This window comes from Ciona robusta, chromosome 11 (genome assembly GCF_009617815.1).
Source record: "Ciona robusta chromosome 11, ASM961781v2".
In the NCBI taxonomy this organism is placed as follows: domain Eukaryota; kingdom Metazoa; phylum Chordata; class Ascidiacea; order Phlebobranchia; family Cionidae; genus Ciona; species Ciona robusta.
Window position 1 is genome coordinate 794,944 of NC_143245.1, and position 26,364 is coordinate 821,307.

The 26,364-nt window shown below is 35.4% G+C and overlaps 3 protein-coding genes across 4 annotated transcripts; 2 read left to right on the forward strand and 1 right to left on the reverse strand.

The window, feature by feature from the left end:
- Positions 1-963: 963 nt before the first annotated feature.
- On the forward strand, positions 964-8,191 carry LOC149727577 (ATP-dependent DNA helicase Q1-like). The gene is made up of 14 exons (XM_089888454.1): positions 964-1,529; positions 1,902-2,084; positions 2,387-2,566; positions 2,999-3,105; positions 3,280-3,387; positions 3,678-3,768; positions 4,432-4,511; positions 4,806-4,974; positions 5,166-5,314; positions 5,689-5,790; positions 6,152-6,306; positions 6,451-6,542; positions 6,885-7,098; positions 7,602-8,191. Exons 1-14 carry the CDS (start codon positions 1,514-1,516, stop codon positions 7,912-7,914), a joined length of 1,959 nt encoding a protein of 652 aa, XP_089744580.1. The 5' UTR covers positions 964-1,513; the 3' UTR covers positions 7,915-8,191.
- A 1,189-nt stretch (positions 8,192-9,380) lies between these two features.
- Positions 9,381-26,306, forward strand: LOC149727578 (transmembrane protein 134-like). Of its 2 annotated transcripts, XM_089888471.1 has the most exons (8): positions 9,381-9,538; positions 10,117-10,250; positions 12,559-12,620; positions 14,769-14,849; positions 15,112-15,188; positions 16,206-16,250; positions 17,673-17,726; positions 24,253-26,306. In XM_089888471.1, the coding sequence occupies exons 1-8, from the start codon at positions 9,508-9,510 to the stop codon at positions 24,330-24,332; spliced, it is 564 nt and encodes a 187-aa protein (XP_089744597.1). In that variant the 5' UTR covers positions 9,381-9,507; the 3' UTR covers positions 24,333-26,306. The 2 variants fall into 2 exon arrangements, with proteins under 2 accessions (XP_089744597.1, XP_089744598.1); XM_089888472.1 differs by lacking the exons at positions 9,381-9,538; positions 10,117-10,250; positions 12,559-12,620 and adding an exon at positions 13,821-14,236.
- On the reverse strand, positions 18,485-23,347 carry LOC149727579 (uncharacterized). Its single transcript, XM_089888455.1, has 5 exons — positions 23,115-23,347; positions 22,204-22,342; positions 20,908-21,120; positions 20,142-20,293; positions 18,485-19,723 (listed from the first exon to the last, which is right to left on the reverse strand). The coding sequence occupies exons 1-5, from the start codon at positions 23,260-23,262 to the stop codon at positions 18,924-18,926; spliced, it is 1,452 nt and encodes a 483-aa protein (XP_089744581.1). The 5' UTR covers positions 23,263-23,347; the 3' UTR covers positions 18,485-18,923.
- Positions 26,307-26,364: the final 58 nt, after the last annotated feature.

Sequence of the window (26,364 nt, forward strand, 5' to 3'; positions counted from 1 at the left end):
TGAAAACGATTGTCTCACGGTCGAGAATACTTGCGTATTATGACGTCACAAAGATGTAAGTTAGGAATTGTTTAACTATTCTAAAAAATAAATATTACTTTAATCAATAAATAGGTATTTTCTGTCGTAAGAATGACATGCAATACCCTAAACCTGTATCCACACGCCTGACGCAAATCTGTACTCTCACGTATTGCGAAACGTTTAAACAAAAGACTTACGGCATAAAGAAGATCACCTGCAAACGACATCAAAACGTTGGGTCCGTCATGCATTGTCAAAATAGTTTATGACAGCAACATTTCTACATCCTAACTTTATATGAAATATGTGTTTTTTTTGTATTCTAAATTACTAAGATAGTTCACCTGCCGAAAAATGACTTGAACTTTAGATAAAGGCTCGAATCTACAATAACATCAAACGCACTACTCGCATATATTCAACACGCAACGTCTTTGCCAAAGCGATTAACTCGTACAGTTTGCTGGTTAGATTTCGTTACCATTATCTTGCTTTGCAGCCGATATCGGTTATCTAACTATGTCAGGCATTGTGTTACGACGTCCTGCTGCGTCTGTGCTTTGTCAGCGATGGAGGGCCGGCTTCGGCGGGAAGACATTCCTACAGCTGCGAGTGATTTTATGAGCAAGCCTATGAATGAAGCGGTCTCCATATTATATCCAAGTCGTTACACAAACTATAGTGGTTACTATAGTAATAGTGCATGGATGGTTTGCTGTAGACTGTGGGGTAAGACAGGACACCTTTAGCACACAATATCCAAATATTTTGTTCGTGTTTTAAACAATTAACAACGGTCTATGGGGTCAGGAGGATACAGTTTTATAATTCTTCGAACGTTCTTTGTTTACTACCAAATGAGATGTGAAAATAGAATGAAAAGTTGTCTCATAAACCTTTGCCGAACAGTTGCCTAAATATAAAGAACGCGTCATTCGCAAATTCCGATACCATGGTTAACGCGCTTGCCTTCAGTCGTAGGCACATTTATACAGCACGTTGCTACTGTAGACATCACTGTACAGAATCGTCCCGATGCTGTTTCGGTCAGCAATATATATAACTTAAACGAGTAAACTATAATAAGAATAAACTACGACTGTACACTTGACCTAATTAACCGTAACAAATTAATCCAAAGACAACAATTAAACAACTATTGACGCGCAAACAGAGTCTGCAAGCCCGGACTCCTTATTAAGCACGTAAGTGGTCATATAGATACGTAATTTGCCAATTCGTGATTACCCTGTAAAGTTATGCTTAATGTATCTTTTAAGAAGGTTGGGTGATGGGCCAGTTCTGGCTTTTAAACTAGCAGATCTAATGTCTTGCACTAGAACTTCACTCATATGATTTCCATTTAAATGTGGCACGATTTCGGGGAATCACCAGGGGAAGCTACGAATACATGTGTATGAAATTATTGTATTGTTAAAATGTTTAAATGAAAGTACACGAAACATAGAACGAATGCGACGTGTATAGGATGGCCACTCTGAAAGGTAAGTGACTGCATCGTTTACAACATAAATGTAGACAGTCGTTCTAAAGGTGGCTGTACACAGTATCCGGCATGCGAATTCGCTTGCGAAGTCGTATGCAAACCCATTACCGAGTTCCGCATGCGGCAGCGAAATCCGGACAAAACAGACAAAACCGACGAATTCCGGATACTGTGTACAGCCACCTTAACGTGGGTGTTTTGTTTCATAAACCTCGTGCCCGCTTACAAGTTACCACGTACGTAACTTATTTATTTATCCTCGCATGGTGGGGTAACGACAGTCGTTATAACATAAGTGTTCTGTTTCATATACCTCTTGTCAACTTATGGGTTACCACGTGTGTAACTTAACGTATTTTTGATGTTCCAGACTTAGACACTGAGTTGTCCCAAGTAACAGCCTGTCTCAACAAAATACAAACCGAGTTACAAGCATTGCTGCACAAGCAGGAAAATCTACAGGAACGAAAGTCTCAGCTCGAATCAGAAATCAACAGAAGAAGAAGTTGTTCATCAAGCAAAGATGAAGAAGTAACAAACTGGAGTTCGGAAGGTTGTTTAATATTTGCATATATGGTAAAAATGAAGAAAATATTGGCAGAGTTACGCTTACTATTACTAACCAAAGATATGAATTTATAATTTATTTGTACAACTAACATATGCATATATGCTTAACATGGGTGTGTATTTGTGTGAAATAGGTTTTGATACTCTAAGTAAATGGTCCTAGTAAACACAGAGCCATATACATCAGTTAAAATTTTCCAAACGATACAACATACAAGTATATAGACACACATGTGTTGAAACCACCATACCTAAATTCTACAGCATTCCCTTTACTTAACCCAGATTTCCCATGGAGCAAATCCGTTCGTTCAATCCTCAAATCTACTTTCCGCATGGATGACTTTCGTTCGAAGCAACTAGAAGCGATTAATGCAACGTTGAGTGGTCGCGATGTCATCCTCATTATGTCCACTGGAGGAGGGAAGAGTCTCACTTATCAACTTCCTGCTCTTGTGGGAAAAGGTGGGAAGGTTGGAAACTGGTTATGTAATGCACTGGATGTGTGTGGGTAGAACACTCATCTTGAAACCGGGGGTTACAGACTTGAAGGCTCAATGCTACTGAATTACATCTAATAATATAAAGTATAATATACTCATTATTACACTGGGGTTAGAGCACCACAAGTTACAGGGTTAAAGCTTGACACTGCTATTATTGTGTGGGCGTTTGTGTCCTTAGGCAAGACTGAAGACACTTAATGTTTCTTCAACCCAGTGGTCGCTCATGTGTTTGAAATTGTAAAACATTCAATAAAAGCAAGGCAGTCACCCATAAAGTTACATACATGGTAACTTTTCCCTGTCGAGGACCTGGAATTTAAGCGCCTTAATCAATACTCAAAGCATTACAAGTGTTTTGCATCCTATTGATTTACATGCATCCTATCCACAGGTATCACTGTAGTTATCTCACCACTTGTGTCTTTAATGGAAGACCAAATAATAAGTTTAAATAAGTTTGGGATTGAAGCAAAGTTGTTGAACGCTGCTTCAACCAAGGTAAACACACAATAACATAGAAAATTGTAATTTGATTACAGAAATTGATTTAGAAAATGGAACTTGCTTTAATGGCTTGTGCAATGTTGTTCATACTTTATTATTTTGTATTTTTTTTACTTGTCAATGTTTTATATTCTCAGTATTTTCATTAAATGTCTGTTTTTATTTTAGGATGAAGTAAAGCATGTCCACCAGTCTATGACATCACAATCACCATCTTTTCGTCTCCTTTACGTTACACCTGAAAAAATATCAAAAAGTAAAAGATTCATGGCACAGGTGAATGAATGGGTGTAATTTATTCGGGCAATGACAGTCGTTACAACACATGTGTTCTGTTTCATACACCTCATACTTGCTTACGTGCCTGCCTAATAACATATACGCTCACAATGGTAGAAGGGCTTTAATTTCACTTAACATGCATGTCTATTTCTGACTCAAATAACCAACTAGACTGTATATAAAAGTATATATAACAATATTATAACATAATCCCTAAAAAATTAATATGGCCTTTAAATCATAAACATTTGCTTTTTTCCTTTGAAATCGGATTTCTATTACAGCTTGAGAAATGTTATAAAGCCGGGAATTTGAATCGAATTGCGATTGATGAAGTTCACTGTGCGAGTCAGTGGGGAAATGATTTCCGACCAGGTGTATATATTGTTTCCATGTTAGGTTTAGGACATAGCATTTCTATTCTGTATTTTATATATGGGTGAAATCACGAGGCATGTCATGTGTAGGCATATTATTACCCAATGTAATACTAAAGAAAACAATTGTGGCAAAATGGGTGAGGCAGCCATAAGGCCTACAATGTAGGTGGGTTACTACAACACCCAGGGTGCTACCATCTATATCTCACTCAGGTAGTTTATAGACACTCAATAATAGAGAGTCAATTCTATAAGGGTTAGGTCTTTAATGAGGTACACATGAGACCCTGGATGTAGGTCCATTACCCCAACACTCATGGTGCTACCATCTAGACCTCACTCAGGTAGTTAAGTTTTACAGTATGGCGCATCAGGGGACCTGGGGTTTTGAATATTTTGCCCATTATTCTAAATTTAAACAACTTATATAGTATATTATGATGTCATAAAGTAGGGTGGGGGAAGATGGAACACCTTTAGTACATAATATCTAAATATCCTGATTGTGTTTTGAACAATTAACCACAGTCTATGGGAGTCGTGAGAATATGGCTTTGTATTTCTTTGAATGTACTTGTTTACTACCAAATTGGGCAAGAAAATAGTATAAATACGTGTCCCATCTTCCCCCACCCTACTATATTTCTAAAAATTACAGATTACAAAATCCTTGGAATTCTGAAACGCCAGTTTCCTAAATCCCCAATAATTGGACTAACTGCTACATCTACAGATAAGGTTGGTGAATATTTCAACTGTTTTAATATTTATTTGGTTGGTTTCTCTTTAATCTGACCCTGTGGTTGTAACCAGGGGAGACTGGGTTCAAGTCCTAATGTTGCTACCATTGTGGGTGTGTTTGCATTGGGCAAAACATTTGTGGCAACTGCTCCAACCTATTGGTTGTTTTTCGTTATATATTTATCATTTAAATTTTTCTTTATTTAAAATAATTTACAGGGTTTTCATATAGATTGCTTTTTCAATGTCAACTCAGTTTTTTTATATTTCACCTTTAATTTCTACCATTAGGTGACAGAAGACACCAAGAAAATGTTGAACATCCCGTTTGCGCTCGTCTTTAAAACCGCGTTGGATCGTCGCAACTTGTTTTATCAAGTTCGTGAAAAGCCAAATACCAATGATGATGTCATAAAGGATATTGTTCAACTTATAAACAGCAACTTTAAGAACCAACCAGGTGTGTATGTATGTTCCTCATTCTGTTTAATATGGGTAAGGTCTCTCTTGTCAGAGGACCTGAGATTTGGACCACAGTTGGCCCATTGCTCTAACTTTGTATATGTACATTCTTTCCTACAGTGAGGCACGCCATAGGACCTGAGATTTAGGCTTACACACCTCACATACTTGTTATATTCTTAACCACAGGTATAATTTACTGCTTCTCACGTAAGAATTGCGCCGAAGTTGCTTCTAGTTTAAACAAACGAGGAATCAAGTCATCGGAATACCACGCACAACTAACACCAGATGACAAGACAAAGGTTCACCATATGTGGAGTGATAACAATATACAGGTGGAGATTCTACTTAACTTGGTGTTGTTTACTTGTCTTCTACCTTACATGGGTAAGGTTCTACAGTGAGACACGCCATAGTTGGCCCATTACCCCAACATTGTATATGCATATTCTATTATATATGGGTGAGGTCCTACAGTGAGGCCCATTACCTCATAAAATCGAAGGTCCCATAACAGTTCCATAAATTAGTTGGATCTCATAGCCCAAGTTGGCATATTAACTTGATACCCCCCAAAAATAACAGGGTGCATCAGACTTCTTTTTTTTGGCAGACTTTAAGTATTTTTAATTAGGTAATTAGTAAAACTTACTCCAACTTTACATCTATTTGTCATCTATCTTGTCATTTGTGAACTTCATACTTCCAGGTGATTTGCGCCACCATTGCGTTTGGGATGGGCATCGATAAACCAAACGTTCGCTTTGTTATTCATCATTTAATGAGTAAAAGTGTGGAAAACTATTATCAGGTGTGTTTGGGTGGGTTAAATTGTAAATGCACCTCATGCTTGCTGCCGAGTTTAAACAAATTACTAGTAAAAATGAAAAAATCCCCCTTTGATAAAACAATCTCTCACAAAGTTGATGGTAACTCATAAGCAGGCACGAGGTGTATGGAACAGAACACCCGTGTTATAGACTGTCGTTGCCCCGTCATACAAGAATAAATAATTACATACTAGTAACTCATAAGCGGACACAAGGTGTATGGAACAGAACACGCATGTTTTAACGACTGTCATTGGCCGCCATACGAGTAAAAAGAAGTTAGATAACATTCATTCATGCACCTCATGCTCTGCCAAGTTATAACATGAGTGTCAACCTCAGGAATCTGGCAGGGCAGGCAGAGATGGTTCACCTGCTTTGTGTCTTTTATACTTCGGGTTCACCGATGTTTTCAAACAAAGCACAATGGTAATGACGGAACGAACAGGACTAGACAATCTGAATCAAATGATTAAGTATTGTTTGGATGTAAAAAGGTAATTACTAATTAAGCTATTAATCCTTAGGCATGTTTTATTGCTTGTTTGTTTACATTTAGCATTCATCAGGGTTTGACCCAACAACAAAATTTGTGTTTTTGCAAAGTTTTACAGTAATTTTGTTCAAATTTATTCTTCCAGTTGTCGTCGCAACTTAATATCAACATACTTTGGTGAAGCTTGGTCCTCTATAAGCTGCCATGAGATGTGCGACACATGCGCTGGAATGCACAGTAAGTACGTCTAGCTTACATGGGGTGGCTAAAGTGTAATATGCGTAACATTTGTGGGATTGTATTTGTTGTGAGGCTTCATTACAGGTTTTCCGAAAATTGCTCTACAAGAGCAGCTTGGTAGCATAGTGGTTGGGTCCGATGCTGCCATTGTATGTAAACCTATCCTTGGGCAAGACAACTGATGGCAATTGCCCCAAGTGGTTACTAATGGGTCGCCCAAATAGTCAGCCATACAGAAAAAATATAATTTTTAATACAATAATAAATCCAGCTTTGTAGAATCAGCAGCTTAATAAAATATTTTCTGTAACTTTTAAAATTTATTTCCATTGTGTTCAGAGTATAAGAACTGTGATGTCACAAGTGCTTGCCAATCCCTCATATCTACAATCCGTTTGGCCGAGAGCAAGGGTGATGGAAACAGGTTAACGGGTTCAAAGGTTGTGGAGGCAGCAGCGGGGAGGGGGAAGAATAAAAGTTTGGATTTAAAAAGCTTTACGGCGTCTGAAATACAAAGAATCCTGCTGCATATGTTACATATGGAATATATAAGGTGATTATACTTGTTTTCAAAAACAAATCTTTTGGCATTTATTTGCGAACCTATGTTTTGAAGTGCTATATTTTTATAAAGATAGTTTTGTTATCTGTATTATATCATCAATTTTAACTGACTTTTTTAAAATTGCTTCCATTCATGGCTTTTTTAGCTTTCATTCATGGCTTTTTTTATTTATTTTTTTATTTTTTTTAATTCATGGCTTCCATTAGTGGCTTTTTTTAATTTGGTTTTTTTAATTTGGTTTCGTAAAAAAGAACCTTGCCTATGTAGAACGGCAACAGTTTAAATAAATTTATGTTTTGTATTACTTTGAGAATAGGTGCAACAGCCACGCTTTTTAACCATAAACAACTTTTCTCTATAGTGTGGTTTAACTTTTAACGACTGTCGTTTTACTGCTGATTTCCTTTTCTTCTTTTTTTAAATAACATGATCTTCAATTCTTTGCTATCGTTTTCGAAGAGACAAATAAATTTATATTTTTTATTACTTAGAGAGGATTTTCACTTCACACCTTACTCAACTATCAGCTACCTTGTGCCTGGGCCAATGGCAACCATGTTAACTAATGGCCTTGTTACTGTAATGCTGGATATGCCAGTCAGTGGTGGGAAAACTAACGACCAAGTTTATACCAAAGCATTAAAAGGAACTGGGGAGTCACTAAAGCCAAATATATGTAATGGAGAAAGCTCCAAATTAAACAAACGTAAACTAAATACTGATGTTTCAGTAAAATCAGAAACTAAATTTAAAGTCGCCAAAATTTCTGCAGCATCAGAAACAATATTAATAGACAGTGACTAGAGGTCATAAAATAGGTCCAATTATTTTTGTGTCTTTTATTGTTCAAATATAAAATACTTGTTGCTTTGTCTTATGGCTTGTGCATTAGAATATGAAACTGATAATGCTAGTTTTTGGCAAAATATCTTAATGGTACACAAATAGAAGGACTCTGTTTTTGTTTTTACTGCCAATTTAGTAGCACTTAATGTATTCTGTTATGATGCAACGAGAATCGTTCAACAATATGAGTGCTAGATCAATCGTTCAACAATATGAGTGTTTAGAGAACATATTACATTTATTTATTTTGTAAATTAGCACACGGCCTACTAGAGATATCTCTAGTAGGCCGTGATTAGCACTGTAAGTTACATTTCATTCAGTGTCTATTTATAGATATCTTTGTTTGTTTGTTTCTTAGGTTTAATTCAATAACAACATAACAGTGTTTTCTAGCGATCATTAGTCGCGTAAACCTGGTTTTAGCCAATTGTTGTCGTTTCATTGTCTACAGATCGCCGATCACGCGATGATGGTACTGCGTTTCTATGCCGACAACATATAATATCAAATTTCGTCACGCCGTGTTCGAACATTTCTCCTCAAAGTAACTGGTTACGTCATAATATCATAGCTAGTTACGCCTGTGACACCATTAGTAATGTATTTAAACATTTGATGTAATTATTGTGACTAATTAACGTTACAAATGTCGTTAGATTAATAAGACAGACAGATAACTGTACGAATCGTCGTCTTTTTAACTGAAAATCATTGAGGTTTTAAACTGAAAGAAAGAAAACATAACATTATTTTATTTATCTCTTTGAATACGATAGCGGATGTAAAAGAAATTAAAATAAAACAACGAAAAGAAAAAAATTAGCAGCAAAACAAGAGTTGATAAAATACGCCAGTGCTAAAAAAACTACTTGAGAAAAAGGCTGTCAGCTAAACCCGCAATTTTCTATAATACGGTTTACAAGTTGTTTTTTAAGTTTCATTAGTTAATCGTATTTACATGTGTATTGAGAGTAATATTATTTAATATTACTGGTTTGTTTTACCTTGTAATAGTGGGACGGTTTAGTAGATATTGTATGAACGTTCTCTGTATATAAGTATATATATATATGCCAATACCAAAACTGTAACTATAAGGTTCCATGGTATAGTGGTTAGCGCGCCTGCCTGTAACCCAGAGGTTAAGGGTTCAAGGCCCGACGTTGCTACCATTGTGGGCGTATGTGTTTTTGGGCACGACATTTAACGGCAATTGCTCCAACCCAGGGGTCACTAATGGGTTGTCTAAATTATCAGCCATAAATAAAAAAAAATGAATGACGTTTTCCGGCTACGTGAGGATAAAATAAGTTACATTCACATTCAGGTTTTATTTGTGTTCATTTTTAAAGGTTATAAATACTTTATTATACACTGAACACAAAACAACTGAAATAACTAAAAAACACATTAAAAACAATATTTTAAGTACTAACTTGAACTAAATTATCAAAATTATCTTCAGCGTTATAGGTTTATATATTGTGTTGAAAATAAAGTAAATTTACGTTGACCGTTGTATTTGTTGAGGTTCCATCAACATTAAGAATGGAAGATGATTTTGAAATCCCATCAAAAGGTGAGATTGTGTTGGTGTGGATTCATGGATTGTTTGTTAGTTTGTTGTTTTGGTTGAGTTGGTGTATTGTATAATGAAATAACCTATTCTATATGGGTAAGGTAGTTCTGTAAGGTGCGCCATGGAACCTAAGATTTAGGTTTAGTTTTGCCTATTACCCAAACAGTATATATGCACATTATAATATATATGGAATATGGGTGAGGTCCTACAGTGAGGTATGCCATCGCCATGGGACCTGAGATTTAGGCCAGAGTTGGCCCATTACCCCAACATTGTATATGTACATTCTATTCTATATGGGTGAGGTTCTACAGTGAGGCCATGGAATCTGAGATTTAGGACAGAGTTTGCCTATTGTCAAAACACAGAGTACAATATATATGCATTATTGCACAGGCCACAATAAATGTTGTTTTGCCATATTCTACATTTTATACTATAGCCTTACCCTTTGAAATAGAAAGTCTAGACCTGAGTTTGGGAAAAATATATTTGTACCCTTACAATGGGGTACACTTGCCCCCCCCAGCAACCCTGTATTGGTGCCTATACTTCAATCATTAATATTCAAACAGACACAATTCCTATCGCAACTGCATCTGGTGAAACCACTCCCCTAAAAGGTTCGCTTACACGACCAAGTAAAGCAGTGGAGAAGGTATCGACTGAGGGGAACCACCAGAAAACAGACAGTGTAGGAAAATATAAGGTAAGGAAAGTTTGTGGGTTATCAAGTTCACTTACAAATGTAAAACTATGCAACACATGACATAACCTGATGAGCTTGATGTGTATTTATCACTTCGAATACAATAACAAATGTCTTATTCAATTAACATAGAAAAAAAGATGAGAATTATAACACTCTATAGCAGTGGTTCCCAAACTTTTTTTTCACCCGGCGCCACTTGAGCTATTCAAAATGTTTGCGGCGCACTTAGCCAAAGGTCTTAGAAATAAAAACGCATTTTTACAGTTTTATCGTGTATTTTAAGATTAGGCTCGTTTAAGCATATGAAACTTAAGCATATGAAAAGTGTTGTACCACAGTCTGGACATGATTATTGCAAACCGAAAGAAATAATTGGCATTGTTACGTAATATACAAATCTACTGTACAGATAGAAATGCGAAAACAAACTTTTTAAATTTTATTATTGAACAAACACGTTGGATTTTTATATAAAACAACAATTTATATTGCAATAAAATATTAATACAAATCAATTATCTCGACCATGCTAAATTGGAAATGTTTCTGCAAATTTTCACGGCGCACTTGACGAGTTGCGTCGGCGCACTAGTGCGCCGCGGCGCCCACTTTGGGAACCGCGGCTCTATAGATAAAATGAATGAAACTGCATTTGGTTAAAAAGTGTGACTGCTACCCTTTATAAGAAGCAACTCACAGTGGGTTGCAAATACAACAGGCTTATTTAAATTATCATACAAGATTTGAAGACAATATACAACACATACGCATATTTACCAAACTGCATACATGTCAATAGTTGCTGACAAACACAAATTTTATGCAAACTAAATAGAGATAAATCATTATACCACAAACAAACTATGAAGTACTCATTGTATGCAAGCTTATAGCTAGAACTGTGTTGTATATGTATTATGTTGGGTTAATTTCAATTGATCTAAGTTTACAAAGTTTGAGTCAAAAAAGTTATTTCCAATATGAATGTATCAACTGAAATAAAGTATCACCTAAAGTTTGTTATTTATACAATCAGTGTGTACACTATAGAACATAATGTTTATTATACCAACCATAGTATTATGCCTCAGGGGACAATGTGTTGTGTAGTTATGTGCTGTAACTTAGATATAATGGCCTGGTTGAACCACATTGTCTAATTCATATTAAAACACCGGTGTTTAACGTTTAAAGATCTATATTTACTACGACATTATTTGAACTCTTCGTTCCTCACAATTACTATGAAGTACTTCCTAACTAGTTGTAGTGATAAGCGTCAAGTTTTTAAACTTTTACTGAATCAGGAGTGATTGTTAAAAATGCAGTACTTTGTAATTTGTTAAACACTTTATGCTAAACTACAATTTCAAAAATTAGAGTGAAAGCCCCCCAGGCATCTTTCACATGATGTCCATAGTTGTAGGGATGCACATTACAGAATTTCGAATCCATGAGATTCAAATCCTTTTGTATTCGAAACTAATTATGTGATTCTGTATTCTGTTCAATGACGTCAATACACGTCATCTCATAAACTATATTAACAGTTTTTGAAACTTAATAATTTTGAAAAAAAATATTTTTGTGTTTGTGGGAGTAAACCAACAAGGCTGCTATGAAAGAGTCTATAAACTGACTTATGTGGGTAAAATTTTTTTTTTCTATAAATATAGAAAGATTCTGAATTCTAGATTCGAAATAAAGTATTCCAGGATATCCTAGAATACCTAATTATTCTGTAATGTGCATTCCTACATAGTTGTAGTTGTAGGTATAGGTTGTAGTAATATGAAAGCCTCAAATTTGTTTTTATCAAATTGCCCTGGAATATTTTAAAGTTTGCGGTACTGCTGTTTTACCACATATTATATACCTTAAGTCAGGCGTGCCCAACCTTTTTTGACCCAAGATCTACTTTTCAACTAACCAATTGCACGCGGTCTACCAGCTAGCGTCAACGTATGCCGAAATATATCTTGTATGCGTTTATCCCCTGTATAAGCAACTGCAGCGGTTCAATGAACCATGCTCATGGTTTTAACTTATTAAGAACAAAACTACTTTAATTATTACACAAATTTCAATGACTTGGGCATGCCTGCCTTAAGTAAACATTTTTGGGGTAAAGAGCTAACTTTGGGTTTAATTCCAATCTTTGTGTGTTTCGCTGTAGGACCTCAGTAATAATAGATATGTCAACAGTACATATTGGAACTGAATAGAATTTACACAAACCCTATTAGAGAATTTTAAGTGTTAAATAAATTATAAGAAGTCATTTTAACGCTAATGTTGTTTTTAGAACCTTGAATCGGACACGTTTGAAAGAAACGAACAACCTAAACTGGGAGATGTAAGATTACAGTAAGTTGATTTTTATTGAAACACAAAAATAAATTAATTTACCCATGTAAAAATATATTGGATAAATTGACTTTAATTATATTTAATTATACACACCTGTTTGCCAAAATGGTGGAATCTTTTTAAAATCTAAGTCAGTCTTGTATTCATGGCTTTAAGGAGATTTAAAAGCTTGTATTTAAAAAAGTTTTAAGCTCATTGCCAGAAAATTTGTCAATCCCTTAAGTAAGACTAGTGTTAGTCTTATCTTGAAGTTGTCAGGTTTATTAAAACATATACTGCACAAAGTAATGCAGCTAATGTGAACCAGCTCTATACTCAGTCAAACATGCATGACATATATAACACACATAAGTGTCAACCCATTATACATCAACTGCCACCTTTATTAATTAATCACAACATAATTATACACACCTGATGCATTACGCTGACGCAACGTTTACAAATATTCATGCGTAAGCCAGGGTTACAATGCCAAACACTGTGAGTCAATAATCAGCATAATTTCAATTTGATTTCATAGTTAGTTTCAATGTGTAGGATCAAATTTTTATCTTAGGAAGCAGCATAGATTAATGTTGTTATCACCGGTGAATGGAAGTGGTGAAACTTACGGGTTGATTTACGCACATATTAGTACAACACTTTGCAACTATTAGTTAAACATTTTCTTGCAAACCCCCCGTCAGAATAATCCTAGATTTGCCTTAGCTATGTCTCAAACCTTTTGATTTAAAACCACGTTTAGCGATGTTTGAGATGAAAATTATATCATACGCAAAGGCTGGTATGTTTGGATTAAACTGACCAGAAAATCCATGTTTTATCAAACTGACTTTAAATTCTTGTTTTGTTGGTAATTTTCCTGTTTCTTAAATATTCATGAACTTTAACATTGCACTAGTACCATGTAGGCTTACTAACATTATAGGCTTACTAAGCTTATATTCCACTTATGCAGTTGCCGTTATAATCCATCCTATAAGTATAAGTGCTCCACTGGTACAACACAATAAATAATGCACATGCTGTTATATACTCTGCACTAATTACACTGATGGCTTAAAATACTTCCTCCTGCACTCGTGATGGCTGTCATATAAAAAGCGAAACTGCACTGTTTGATTTGCCCAGCATACTGTGTGTTAGTAATATTCTTTATATTTTATGTTGAATATATTTCAATGTAAGTTTGGTGACATTGGATCGAAGTCACTTTATTAATATTTCATTTAGTTTCTGCAGCATTAGGTTTAGGTGGATATTCCACTGCAGGTTTATGTACAGGTTGTTGTAGATGCTACATTTGGTTAAATGTAGATTCAACTAATGCATTACCTTAAGTTCTGCAGGCAGATATATTGAACGCATTGTGAATAATTGATGCAGTTTTCGTGGAAAACTTGAGAGCGAAGCAAATATTTCATTCCCTTCAGTTTTGCAGAGCAGTTGGTTTGAACAGTGAAGTAAATTAGATAAATGGCTGTTTAAAGCATGGAGAATACGCAGAATAATGATAAACGTATTGAAGACAGTCCTACAATTGAAAATGTGAATGTTATTTCAATTCATAAACTTGACAAAGGCAATGCTGATGAGGATTTCTCTTTAAAGTAATTAGCATGGCTTATTTTCTTCTTGTGTGTTGTGTTACCTATTTCATATTAGTGGCTAGGTCCAACGAAAAAGCATACCAGGGGACCTGGGAATCTCAGAAATAGGCCAGAGTTGGCCCTTTACCCCAACATCCAGTCTTTTAAACAAGACCTTCTCAATTTTGTTCTATTATTTGCTTTAATTCCATTATTTTACTTCTTAAAGTTTCAATATGAAAGATGGTAATAAATCTAATGTTGCTGTTTTAGGTAATTTATATTTTGTACCGATGTTTCAACACCTTATTCAGGTTCCTTGTCATGGCAACAATATAGTTGTCAAAGGTTAATCAAGGACAATTAACTTGCCAACAACAAATTGGCCTAAATCTTAATAATTAGTTTATATCTCAATTGAAATTTAACATTTTGCAGATTTGATATATATTCTATTAGAACATAATTTATTCTATATGAGTGAGGTTTTTCTGTAAGCCTCTCTGGTCCCACAACGTCTCTAACTTTTAATTTAATATTGAATTGTTTGCAGATTTGCCCCGAGACGTGAACACCAAAGTAGTACATGGTCACTTAACAGTAGCACCGCGTCCACCACCACCACCACACACAGGTTGGTTAGAGACACCTTGTTGCAGTATACTTGGTAGCAATATAAAACTTTTGTGGTCTTCCATGTTAAGATCTTCATCCACAAAGTTACATATTGGTAAAGTGTGAGCAGGCATGAGGTGTTTGTAACCAAACACCCGTGTTTTAACGACTGTTATATACATAGATTTCCTTTTAATCATTAAAAAATATACATTAACTTTTCCACCAAACCATTACCAGTGTTTCCCTTTTAAATTAAAAGTTATTATTTACCTTTACAGGTGGTACCGTCATCCTAAAGTTCGGGAACACTGGAAAGTGGTTGCCGCTTCCTTTGTTTTATTTTTTATTGGAATATGTAAGTAGCTTAAACTATATGCAGTGTATAAAGATAAGGTATCTAAAACACTAAAGTTAAGTGCATAGGTGACTAACTTTTAAAATGCAGTGGAGGCAGGGGCAGTTAAATCTAACTTATTGGTTGTAATGTTCACTGTTTAATGCAGTGCAAAAAGTCTATGGATTGGCCTGCCCACCTTGCTACCCATGGTTTGTGAGTCAGAGATATTGCTTTTGAAGTTGAAATGTATTTTTAGATGAAATTGTTTTGCAGAGAATGAGTGGAGAAGGTCATTTAAATTATTGATTATGTGTTACAGGATAGTGAATATATAATTAGATTGTGAATTCCTGTGTGATGTCATTATCTAACCACGTATATACCAAACCCATATAAACTTGAACGTCAAGTCAAACGTTTAGGAATATATGAGTCACTTTAGTTTATAACCAGGAATATCAAATTTTTACATCAGTTTTGGAAAGAATAATAAAGGAAACGCAAATATTGGTAGTTGGTACCACCTGTTTTTATAAATGTGTAGGAAATACTTATCGTAAATACAATTATTAGAGCTTAGGAAACCTTGATAGGAAATAATTGTGTTTGTGATGTCATAGTCGTTCACTTCCTTAAAGTATGATTCATGTATTAGGGGTTTCCCCTTAATATAGGTGACTAACATATTAATATAGATGCCAAACTTTGTTCAATTCAAGATTGGCCTTTATAGTGGATGTAATGGTTTTGTTGATATTGCAGTAAATATATAATTGTTAGGTTTGCCTATCCATCTTTCCCACAAAGTTTAGTGTTTTTTGCATAATAAAGAATATTAAAAACATAGTATGGTGTACGGTCCATAAAATTTCACCATTGGACTTATAAAACACCTTTAGAAATCAAACATAACCACTCTATTTCCATTTAGTGTTATTATAAATAAAATACCCTTATTTTTCCTACAACCTATGCATTAAAATCTTCAATAACTAATTCATTACTAGATTTCTAACCTAAATTTTTTCCCCTTAGGTTTATGTGTGGTTGGTATTGTATTGGAAGCATTACAAGTGCAATGTAAGTTTACTTAATATGTATTGCTGTTTAAGATAAGGTAGCCAGTTATATAGTAAAGTGGGGGAAGATGAGACATATTTTCATTCTATTTTCCCGTCCCACTTGGTAGTAAACAAAGAACAGACAAAGAATTATAAAACTGTATCCTCAAGAGCCACTACTCCCATTCATTGTTTAAAACCCAATCAGGATATTCGGGTATTATGTGCTAAAGGTGTCCCATCTTCCCCCACTTTACTATATCTAATGTGCCAGTTTACGCATGTATGTATATTGCATATAAAACCTTCGTCCTACTAACACGTTGGGGTGTTCACATGTATTATATATGGGTGATGTTCTATCAGGGTTGTCCCATTATCTGTTAGGTACTCGTGTTACAAATAGTTGGCAACTGCCACATCAACCCATCTTGTGAATATTGGAGTACATCCATATTATAATTTGTGTCATATTGTCAGCGATGTTAATCCAATGTTAGACTGTGACTAAAAGTCAGCAATGTGACTAAAAGTGATTTAGAGTAAAAGAATCCTATTCCTTTACATTCTGTGTTAGGTGCTTATACTAAGTGGTAATGTATAATATCATTAAAATATTGGGTTACGTAATTTAGTTGTGAAGGCAACAACACATTGGTGTATTATTACATACTGTGTATTGAGGCTGTCCCACCTTTGTAGAGAGGCTCAATGTTATTGACAGAAAAGCCACTACAAAGGAAAAAAAACACTTATATAATATTGGCAAATATTTGATAGCATAAAAAAAGGCTTCTAAAAACTTAAAAAATTTGGCAAATAATTAATATCACCTAAGTAATGGCATAGTTATTCTTACTTGGTGTAAACACAATGCATATACAGTGGAGTGGGGGAAGATGGGACACCTTTGGCACATAATACCCAAATATCCTGATTGTGTAAACAATTAACAACGGTCTATGGGAGTTGTGAGGATATATTTATATAATTTTTGAATATTCTTTGTTTACGACCGAACAGAACGGGAAAATAGAATGAAAATGTGTCCCATCTTTCCCCACCCTACTATATGTTGGGGTTTACGTCACACCATTAGGCTGTAACTGGGCTCAAATGTGTTGTGTAACTTTTACAAATTAACAATAATAAAGTTTCGGCATGTGTTGCATAATTTTTAAAATATATATTTTTTTATATTGAATTTACACATACAGATCCAAAGAAAAGAATCCAAAATGTGTTTTGACTCTGTCTTTGATCTAACGCACTTATAATGTGCTTAAGTGTTTTTAAAAACCACTAACTTCCGTAATATATAGTTAGTGTTCTTAAACCACCAGTTAAAGTTACCTCACAACTTTATACAACTCATACTTACATTAAAATCCTTTGATCTTATATTTGCATTGTTAAATAACAATGGTTATTATATTTGCAGTGAGCGGTATTTTCATGCTTTTCGTGATCGGCGTTGTATGTTTCATACCTGGGGGTAAGTTTGTGATTTTACTTTAAAATTTCGAAAAAAACAGGGTTCGTAATCAAACTAGGAATTGCATATACTTTAGCTATTTCACCCACAAATGTTTATGAACCGAAACCCATTTAAGATAGACAACCAAAAGTTGGTTTGTTAGATTCGTATGGTTATTTGGTGCTAAATGAACCGGGTTCTGTTGCGTTTTGGTCAAAACACCCAAAGTATTTGCAATCATTTGTAGTTTTATTAAGAACCCAGCCTAACAATCAATATACCAAATTAGTAAATATCAGTATTAAGCATATTAGCTTCAATAATCAGTGATTTTGTTTTGAGCACAAACAGCCAATATTTTTTTGTTAAACACTGGCAATTATGATGTCATAGGAGCATAGGGCCAAACAATAAGTTTCAAACTTTGAAATCTACACCAGGTGCACAAAGTTTACCTTTTTGTGCAAACTTTAGCTTTTGTGCAGAAATGATTGTTTAATATATGCTTTGTCAAGGCTTATTATTCAATATCATCAAGGATTATTTACTTTTTAAATTTAATGTCACATACACTTGAACGGTTTCTGCCTTTGAATTTCTAAATATCAAATAAAACTTAGCAAACAGGGCAATAACTACATAACCTTATAACCCTTCTCTTAACATATGATTTACATTTTGTATAAACTATTTAAACACAAAACCAACATTAACTGGAACACGGTTACCTTTATTTAATGTGCAAGGACATTAAAATAAGCTGTAACTTTTATTACTTCTTTGTAGAATAGTTAAGTTTGTTTTATTGCAGTACCTTATGTGTGTAAACAAAAACAACAGCATTACAAAGTTCATGATAAAAGTTAGAAATAATTAACACCAGGCAACAATAATAAACTCCTTGTTAACTTTGTAATATTAGTTCAAGCAAAAAGTACAAAGTATTCACACAGTAAAGTAGTGACAGCATTGAGTTACGTATACACTTGCTACGAAACAAGACATTGCAATCAAAGGCACCAAACCTGGGGTGGCAGGGTAGAGATGCCAACCTTGGAACAATCCACGCTGCATTAATCAGTAAACACATTACAACCAACAAGTTTATTTCATAGGATTGTGTGTCTAACTATCCCTCCCTCCCCTTAAAGTCGCACCTATAATTTCACCATACATGTTATTGCACAATTAAACTGTTAAGTGAATATTATCGCGTTACATGAACCATGTAGTGCGTTTAAACCCTTGGTAGATACCATTCAATACAGCTCTTGATTGAGCCAATGTTTCAGCTCTAAACACATATCCCACAAACTGCTTGCTCAATGTACAGAAGGTGTCGCCAGCTATGTAGCAGAAGTGGAAATCGTCTGTTACAATCTTCCCACAGCTTGATATATCAGCGTATTTATGATTAAACAGTGGTTCGACTTGGCTGTGGTTTCCTATGCCCGTCTCCACCCCTATCTGTGTAAGTGTGATCGTCACATTAAAGGAAGTTCTGTCCGATCTTTTATTTAAAGCCTGCCGAATCACGCTTTCAATCTGATCCACCCCCCCATCCTCCCCTGTCAATACTTCACCAATATACGTGACTTTATACGATCCCCCGGACCCATTTTCTGCAGCTGTCGGATCAAGGACCGGTATCTTCTCGTTCTCATTCAGTGGCGACATCACGTCGGCTTTAATTTCATCCCTCAAGTTTTTATCCTCAAGTTTTTGTTGCCGCGTTTTATAATAGATGTCCATCCATTCATGGTACTCTGTGAGGATCGCTTTCAGTGGGGGATATATGCCTCCAGTGACGGGTGATCGCGGTTTGACCACCGTCAACATACAAGGCTTGCTGCGACTTTTACATTCCCTCCACACGCACTTGGCGTCTTTCTCACCACCAGCAGCAGCAGGGAACAAGAGGTGTCCGTTCATCTCAACCAGGAGATCCCCGACACCAAGGCTTGGGGTTTCCGCTGCTACACTGCCAGCTTTAATTCGACTGATGATTCCATGACCTGTAACATATAACTTGAGTAAATGAATGAATGAATGTGATGTTTGTTACGTAATAGTAGGAATTCACACGTGGATTCATTGCATCATAATAGCGATTGTTTGACCTGGCAATTGATTACGACATAATAGCAATTCACAAGGCGTCGACGGCGATTATTTGCATCATAATATCGATTGTCCCCTTGATTATTTAGCCTGCAGGTGTTTAAAATACATTTCCACGTATGCGCACAATTAAAGTATAAATATGTTTGCAAAGAATAATTTGTACGCGTAAAGCAACGTATCGCGATTGTTTGGTGTAAACCTAATGAGTGCTCGCGTGCCACAGTTTGGGAACCACTGCCATAAATGTTGTTGTAAGTGAGATGGATCAAAGACTATGAACAATTTTTCAAACATGTGATTGTCCCATACCTTGTACATATATCATCTCTATCCCGAGTTCATTGGTTGGAACAAACTCGGCTGATTTAGTTTGTGGAAGTTTCCAAGTTTCATCCAGGAAGAAACTATTAGTGAGGTCAAGATGGAAGGAAAGAGAGGTGGAACATGTTAGTAGGAGGGACCTGTAGATGGGGGGTTAGTGTTATAGTAATTGTCATTTTCCAGCCGCGCGAGGATAAAGCAAGTTCTGTGTAGGGTTAAGAATCCCAAGCTTTAATGGTGTATGGGGTTCAGTTATAGCCACCAGTCTTTTCACATAAGAATGTGTGATATATTGTTGGGACATGTTAATAGAAGGGACCTGTAAATCGGGGTGTTAGAATTATAACAACTGCCATTTCCTGGCCATGCGTGGATGAAGCAAGTTACATTCATAGCATTAGTATTAGTGGTGCACTGAGTCTTGAATTTGCCGAGTGGTTTCAACTGGGGCAATAGACTGATTGCAGCATTGTTAATTGCTGTGTATTACATCTTTGTCTAACATATCTATGTGTTAAACAGCTTGGTGCAAAAAGCTTGTCCCTTTATGGAAGGTATGGGGACAAGGAGTTTATAGAATGGATGGAAGATCATCCCTTGACAGCTTGGTCATTGTCCAATATATACGATAAACAATAGGGGAAATCTAGTCTTATTTGCCGACATATCGCCAGAATACCTCAAACATATACAATGGGGTACACTGGGTATCAACATATTAAAAATATTCCAATACACGATCCCTTAATCTTACCTGAGCTGCTCACTTAGTTGTTCATGTATCATGATGGAGCTACCTCCCCCGAACACATTGAGCATGGTCAATATATTTTCCTTGTCCCCCACCATGTAAATATCTCTCAGTTCCTTCCTTCTTGTCATAAGGAATTCCACCAACACATGTAAGCTGCTGTGTGCGAGGCAATGTCGGATGAGATATCGTAGTCGGCCCTCCTTGCCCCGTACCCTGCGTGGTTGGGGTCGATTTATTGGTGTTAGATTTTTAAAACTTAACAAAATGTGGTGAGAAATTGTTAGAATGTAATTACACTCATAGTTGTCAAACATAGAGAACCTCATTGATTAATGTGGTGAATGCAATATACTTTGGATCTGCTTGTTTGTATGGACACCTAACGGCAGGGTAAAATCTGGGGTGACGTTGTTAAAATACAGTTACCTTCATAGTTGTCAAACATAGGGAACCTCATTGATTAATGTGGTGAATGAAATATACTTTAGCTCTTATTGTTTGTATAGACACCTAACAGGAGGGTAAAATCTGGGGTAACATTGTTAAAATACAGTTACACTCATCAAAATAGGTTAAACATAGGGAACCTCATTGAATACTAAGATAGTAAAACACATTAGGTCACAAAAAAAAATTAAAAACTGACACCTTAATGTTATACCTGTATTTGACAGTGAGCGTTAGGTGTATGAATACACCATGTGTGCCAGTGCCATGGTATAAGAAGACACCCATGTTATAACTTGACAGTGAGCGTTAGGTGTATGAATACACCATGTGTGCCATGTTATAACTGGATAGTAAGCATGAGGTTTATCTACAGTATGTTTATTATTGTTTCAACTTGACATATTGTTAATGTTTATTATTGTAACTTCTGTGAAAACAACGTTTGTTATGATTGAACAATGATCTTTCAACTTCTTAATTGTCATTGCATTGTTTATATCACCACCATGGCTTAGTAAGTATCTTTTGGTACTTTGAACATTTGTACAATACACAGTGGTCACTAAATGGCTTGTGGCACTTTAAGTGTTGGCTAAAATCTCCGGCCCTATGGCATGCCTTACTGAGGACCTCACCCATGCAACAGACTGTACATATACAATGTTGGGGTAATGGGCTAACTCTGGTCAAATCCCAGGTCTCATGACATGCCTCACTGTAGAAACTCACCCATATAGAATAGAACCTGCATATACAATGTTGGGGTAATGGGCCAACTGTGGTCTCAATCCCAGGTCCCAACGCTTGTCACACCGTCCTCACTCATATAGATTATTATTCTGTCACCTTTTATTGCTCAACGCAGCATTAACAGCAGTCGATATCGAATATGGGACGGGTCCGTTGGTTTCGAAGGATTCTAGAATCTGCCACAACCTTTTTCTTCTGTAAGAATCCCCATTGTCTTTCGGAATCAACCATTGTCCTTAACATAATTCGCAACACTTTAAAAACAGGAAATGTATCTGGAAACACTGGAAAATATAAGTCGACACTTTGCAATACTTTTGAAATTAATGAATAATTGGGAACACTTTAAAAACAGAAATATAGTTGACAACTTAGAAAAATATAACTGAAAATAAAAAATTAGTCCTTCAAAAAACATAAATAATTACTAACATTTCAGGAAATAATAAATCATATTGTATCACTTGGAATAAATATAACTAAGTACTCTGCAAAATAGTCATGTTATGACCACATATATAGCAAGATTCACGTTTTTCGCATTAAAATTGTTATTCATCCCAAATTAGCAACACAACACACTACCATGCAATTAATCATTTCCTGGATATATTACTTTGGTGTAACAACATGTTATTTGAGAAAACTGATCCTTTTGCACAAAAAATACACAGATTTTATTAAAGTGCACATCATGGAACAGTGGTTAGCTCGCCTGCCACTTTTTAAAGGGGTAACTTGTTCAAGGTCGTGGCTGTTCTCGTTGTAAAAGCATGTGTCCTTTTTAACAAGACAATAATTGTTTCAACCCAGTGGACACTCATAGGTTATCTAAATTGTCAGCCATACAGAAAACAATCACCCTCAAATTGACATACATGGTAACTTGCAAGCGAGAATTATGACGACTGTTTTTGCCAGTCACACAAGGATAAATAAAAAAGTTACATTCATTCGCATCAGTGTGCAGACACACAGTTCAATACACCCTTGTATAAAACCCTCACCTGGTTTCATTCCCTTGGTAAAACACTTCTCCACAGTTATACAAAACTGTTCCAAATACGGACTTTCATCGGTTACTTTTTCATCAACCGAATAAAATTCCTCGATCAAATATTTCAAACTTTTCAATAGAGGGTCAGTGACTGACATACTGGTTAATCTTTTAATGTTATTTTAATATCTGAGTTCCAGGTTTACTATGCTAGCCATGGTAGTAATTTAGAACTGTATAAACAAACAGATAAATAACCTTTAAACAAACATCAGGCGTAAAACATGCTAATTATTATCATTATAATATTAATAGCCATCCACCTGGTGCTAATATAACTAGACAACCAACAAACTGTGTATAATCAACAATCTAGCTAATACATCATATACAAAACAACCTATATACTGTATAAACATATGGTGTTGCTGGCAGACAAATTATTCACGATTCAAATTCATATTACAATTCAAATTTCTGTAAGATATCTTTCTATTTATGTATTACCACCAAGTAACCTCACAACTCACACAAGCAAACACACCATTACAACCACCAAACACCCACATCGTTGTTAGAACGCACTGCGCCACTGATTTCCTGTTGCGAAGCTGCTTCAGTTTCCTCTTAACAGCTCGTTATAAATTATCTCGTCCGAGGCCACTATTCCACGAAGCAACACAATGTGCTTTGTTATTAAACAATGCATTCTCTGACATCATCACTGCACTTTGTGACATCATAGTCACATGAAAACTTTAATATCTAATATTAAAGTAACTGCATTTAGTATTTTAAGCAATAAACACTTTTTATTTGGGGCATTAACTCCGATATAAATGGTATATTTTCCTATGGTTGAAATCTTTCATGATTGAAAATCCAATTCAAACTTTTCATAAAGTTTTATGAAGTTGTTAGGCCCGCACAACACACCATATGTAATAAGTCATTTGAAAAGATTTATGTTTGCCTCACTGTTAAAGTGGCAATATGTCATTGCATTCAGCCAGTTGATTGCATCCTAACTACAGAAATTATTATTATCATACACTTCATATAAACCAAACCTTGTTTTATCCCACAGTTTTAATTACCTAAATTCTAATCATTATACACTCCATATAAAACCATGTTTTTATCCACAGTATACCATGTGATAGCTGTGTATTACGCTGTGAAGGGAAAAAGAGGTTTCAGCTTCTATAATTTACCACTGTTCAACTGAACCCATGGTTTATACCTGCATACATCAGAGTCTACCCTTCAAGTACATTGGTGGTGATGAACCAACTTTAATAATAATGCAGCTAATAATACGATCACAGCTTTATTGGGATCCTGGTTTCTAAAAAACATCAAAAATGCAAATTTTTGCTGAAACTTTGTCTTCTTCAAGTCTGGTTACTTCTGCTTTGCACATAAGAAGGGTTGGCCGTCTTACCCCGATTGCAACACAAACTTACATTAAAATGTTCTTGTTTATTTTATTTCTATGGTGCCTTATAAATGCTTAATGTGACGCTAGTTTGTGCTCTAACCGAGTTATTTATTTCTTTTTTCTCGACCATTTTCAGATTTATTTTTTTCTTGAAGCAGGTATCTTATTATTGTTGCATCTCTTTAAATGCCTGATCATCATAATTCTCATGTCCAAATTAAACATCTTCTTCTATCTTATATTGGGTTAAGGTTCTACAGCAGCATACCAGGGGACACGAGGTATAAACATCATTTCCCCGATCCCAATCTAATGTTAAAGTCGTTACTGCGGTAATGTGTTAACTCTGGCTTACATATTGTGACAATAATGGGTTTTAACACCCTCAGTGTTAGGGTAATTGGTTTACTCTGGTCAAATCCAAGATCCCATGGCGTGCCTCACTATAGGACCTCACTCATGTAGAATGTGCATATACAATGTTGGGGTAATGGACCAACTGTGGTCAAATCTAAGATCCCATGGCATGTTTACTGTAGAACCTCACCCATATAGAATATCCAATTTTACTTTTTTTACTTCATGTATAGTTCCGTACACACAAACAACACAATTCTGGGGCATTGAAGATAAAACAGTTAGTTTGGCAATTACTTTTAGTTAGGCTGTCATGTTTTATGTAACAGTACCCTGTTATGACATCATTGTACCCTATTATGACATCATAACAATTCTTTGTTAACCCCCATATTTCTGCGGCCTCCCCTACGTGCAAATTATCGCATGCACTTAACAGTAATATGTTACTAGTACCAAGTATGTGTTTATAATAGCAGTGAATGTGTATACCTCTAACAATATCACCCCATTAGGAAATATAACCCAGAACTTCTCAACCTCTGGCTCCCAGTCCTAAAATAGCTTTTTTATTTTATGCTTTGTAAAAGTTTTGTAAAATGTAGTTTTAGAAAATTAAATACCCATTTGATTTGGTTGGGTCACCTACAAAAGTGGTTCACCAACCCTTTTGACTGTTATTATAAAGATTAAATCATTTTATTTTGTGCTTACAAAAGTTGTTTACAAAAAACTTTTACAAATTGGGTCGTTATTAATTCATGCTTTTTGGTATAACCATACAATGGGTTGGGAAGTTCTGTGTTACAACGTTTATCATACAGTCACCCATTTTAATGTTAACACAATGTTTTACAACTGATTGGTACAAATACGTCTCACTGCGTTCTCATATTACTTACGTTTACCCTACCAACGTTGTATGTCTCTTATTTCAAAAGTACAAAAACCTATTCATTTTTTTTAATGAGACAATTTAGCAGAAAATGAAAGTTTGATATTTAATGGTTTAACAATCCGCATAATACATACAATTTTAATACTCATTTTTATCCTTAAATTTGTGGGTAATGAGCCAACTCTGCCCTGATTTCCATTACATTTCCCACCCATATAGAATAGAAGCTTGAATTTTTCGAACAACAAAATAAAGGACGCTTCACTAGACCCTTGAAATAAACAGAAACGCAACCAAATCTTACAATACTATGAACTCATTACGTTCCACGACTATTATGATGTAAAATATCTCATTGTTCTACGTAACAATAGGTGCATGACGTCACAACTTAAAATCTAGAAATCCTAGTTTTGCTGCAATTCTAGAATATTAACAATTGTTATTCTGTTTCACTGATTCTTCTGGTATTAGCTTGTATGACGTAATAAAGTATTTTATCGTCAGCTTCGCGTTTTAAACCGCGACATCGATAAATCGTCGTTAAATTCTTTTGTCCAAACT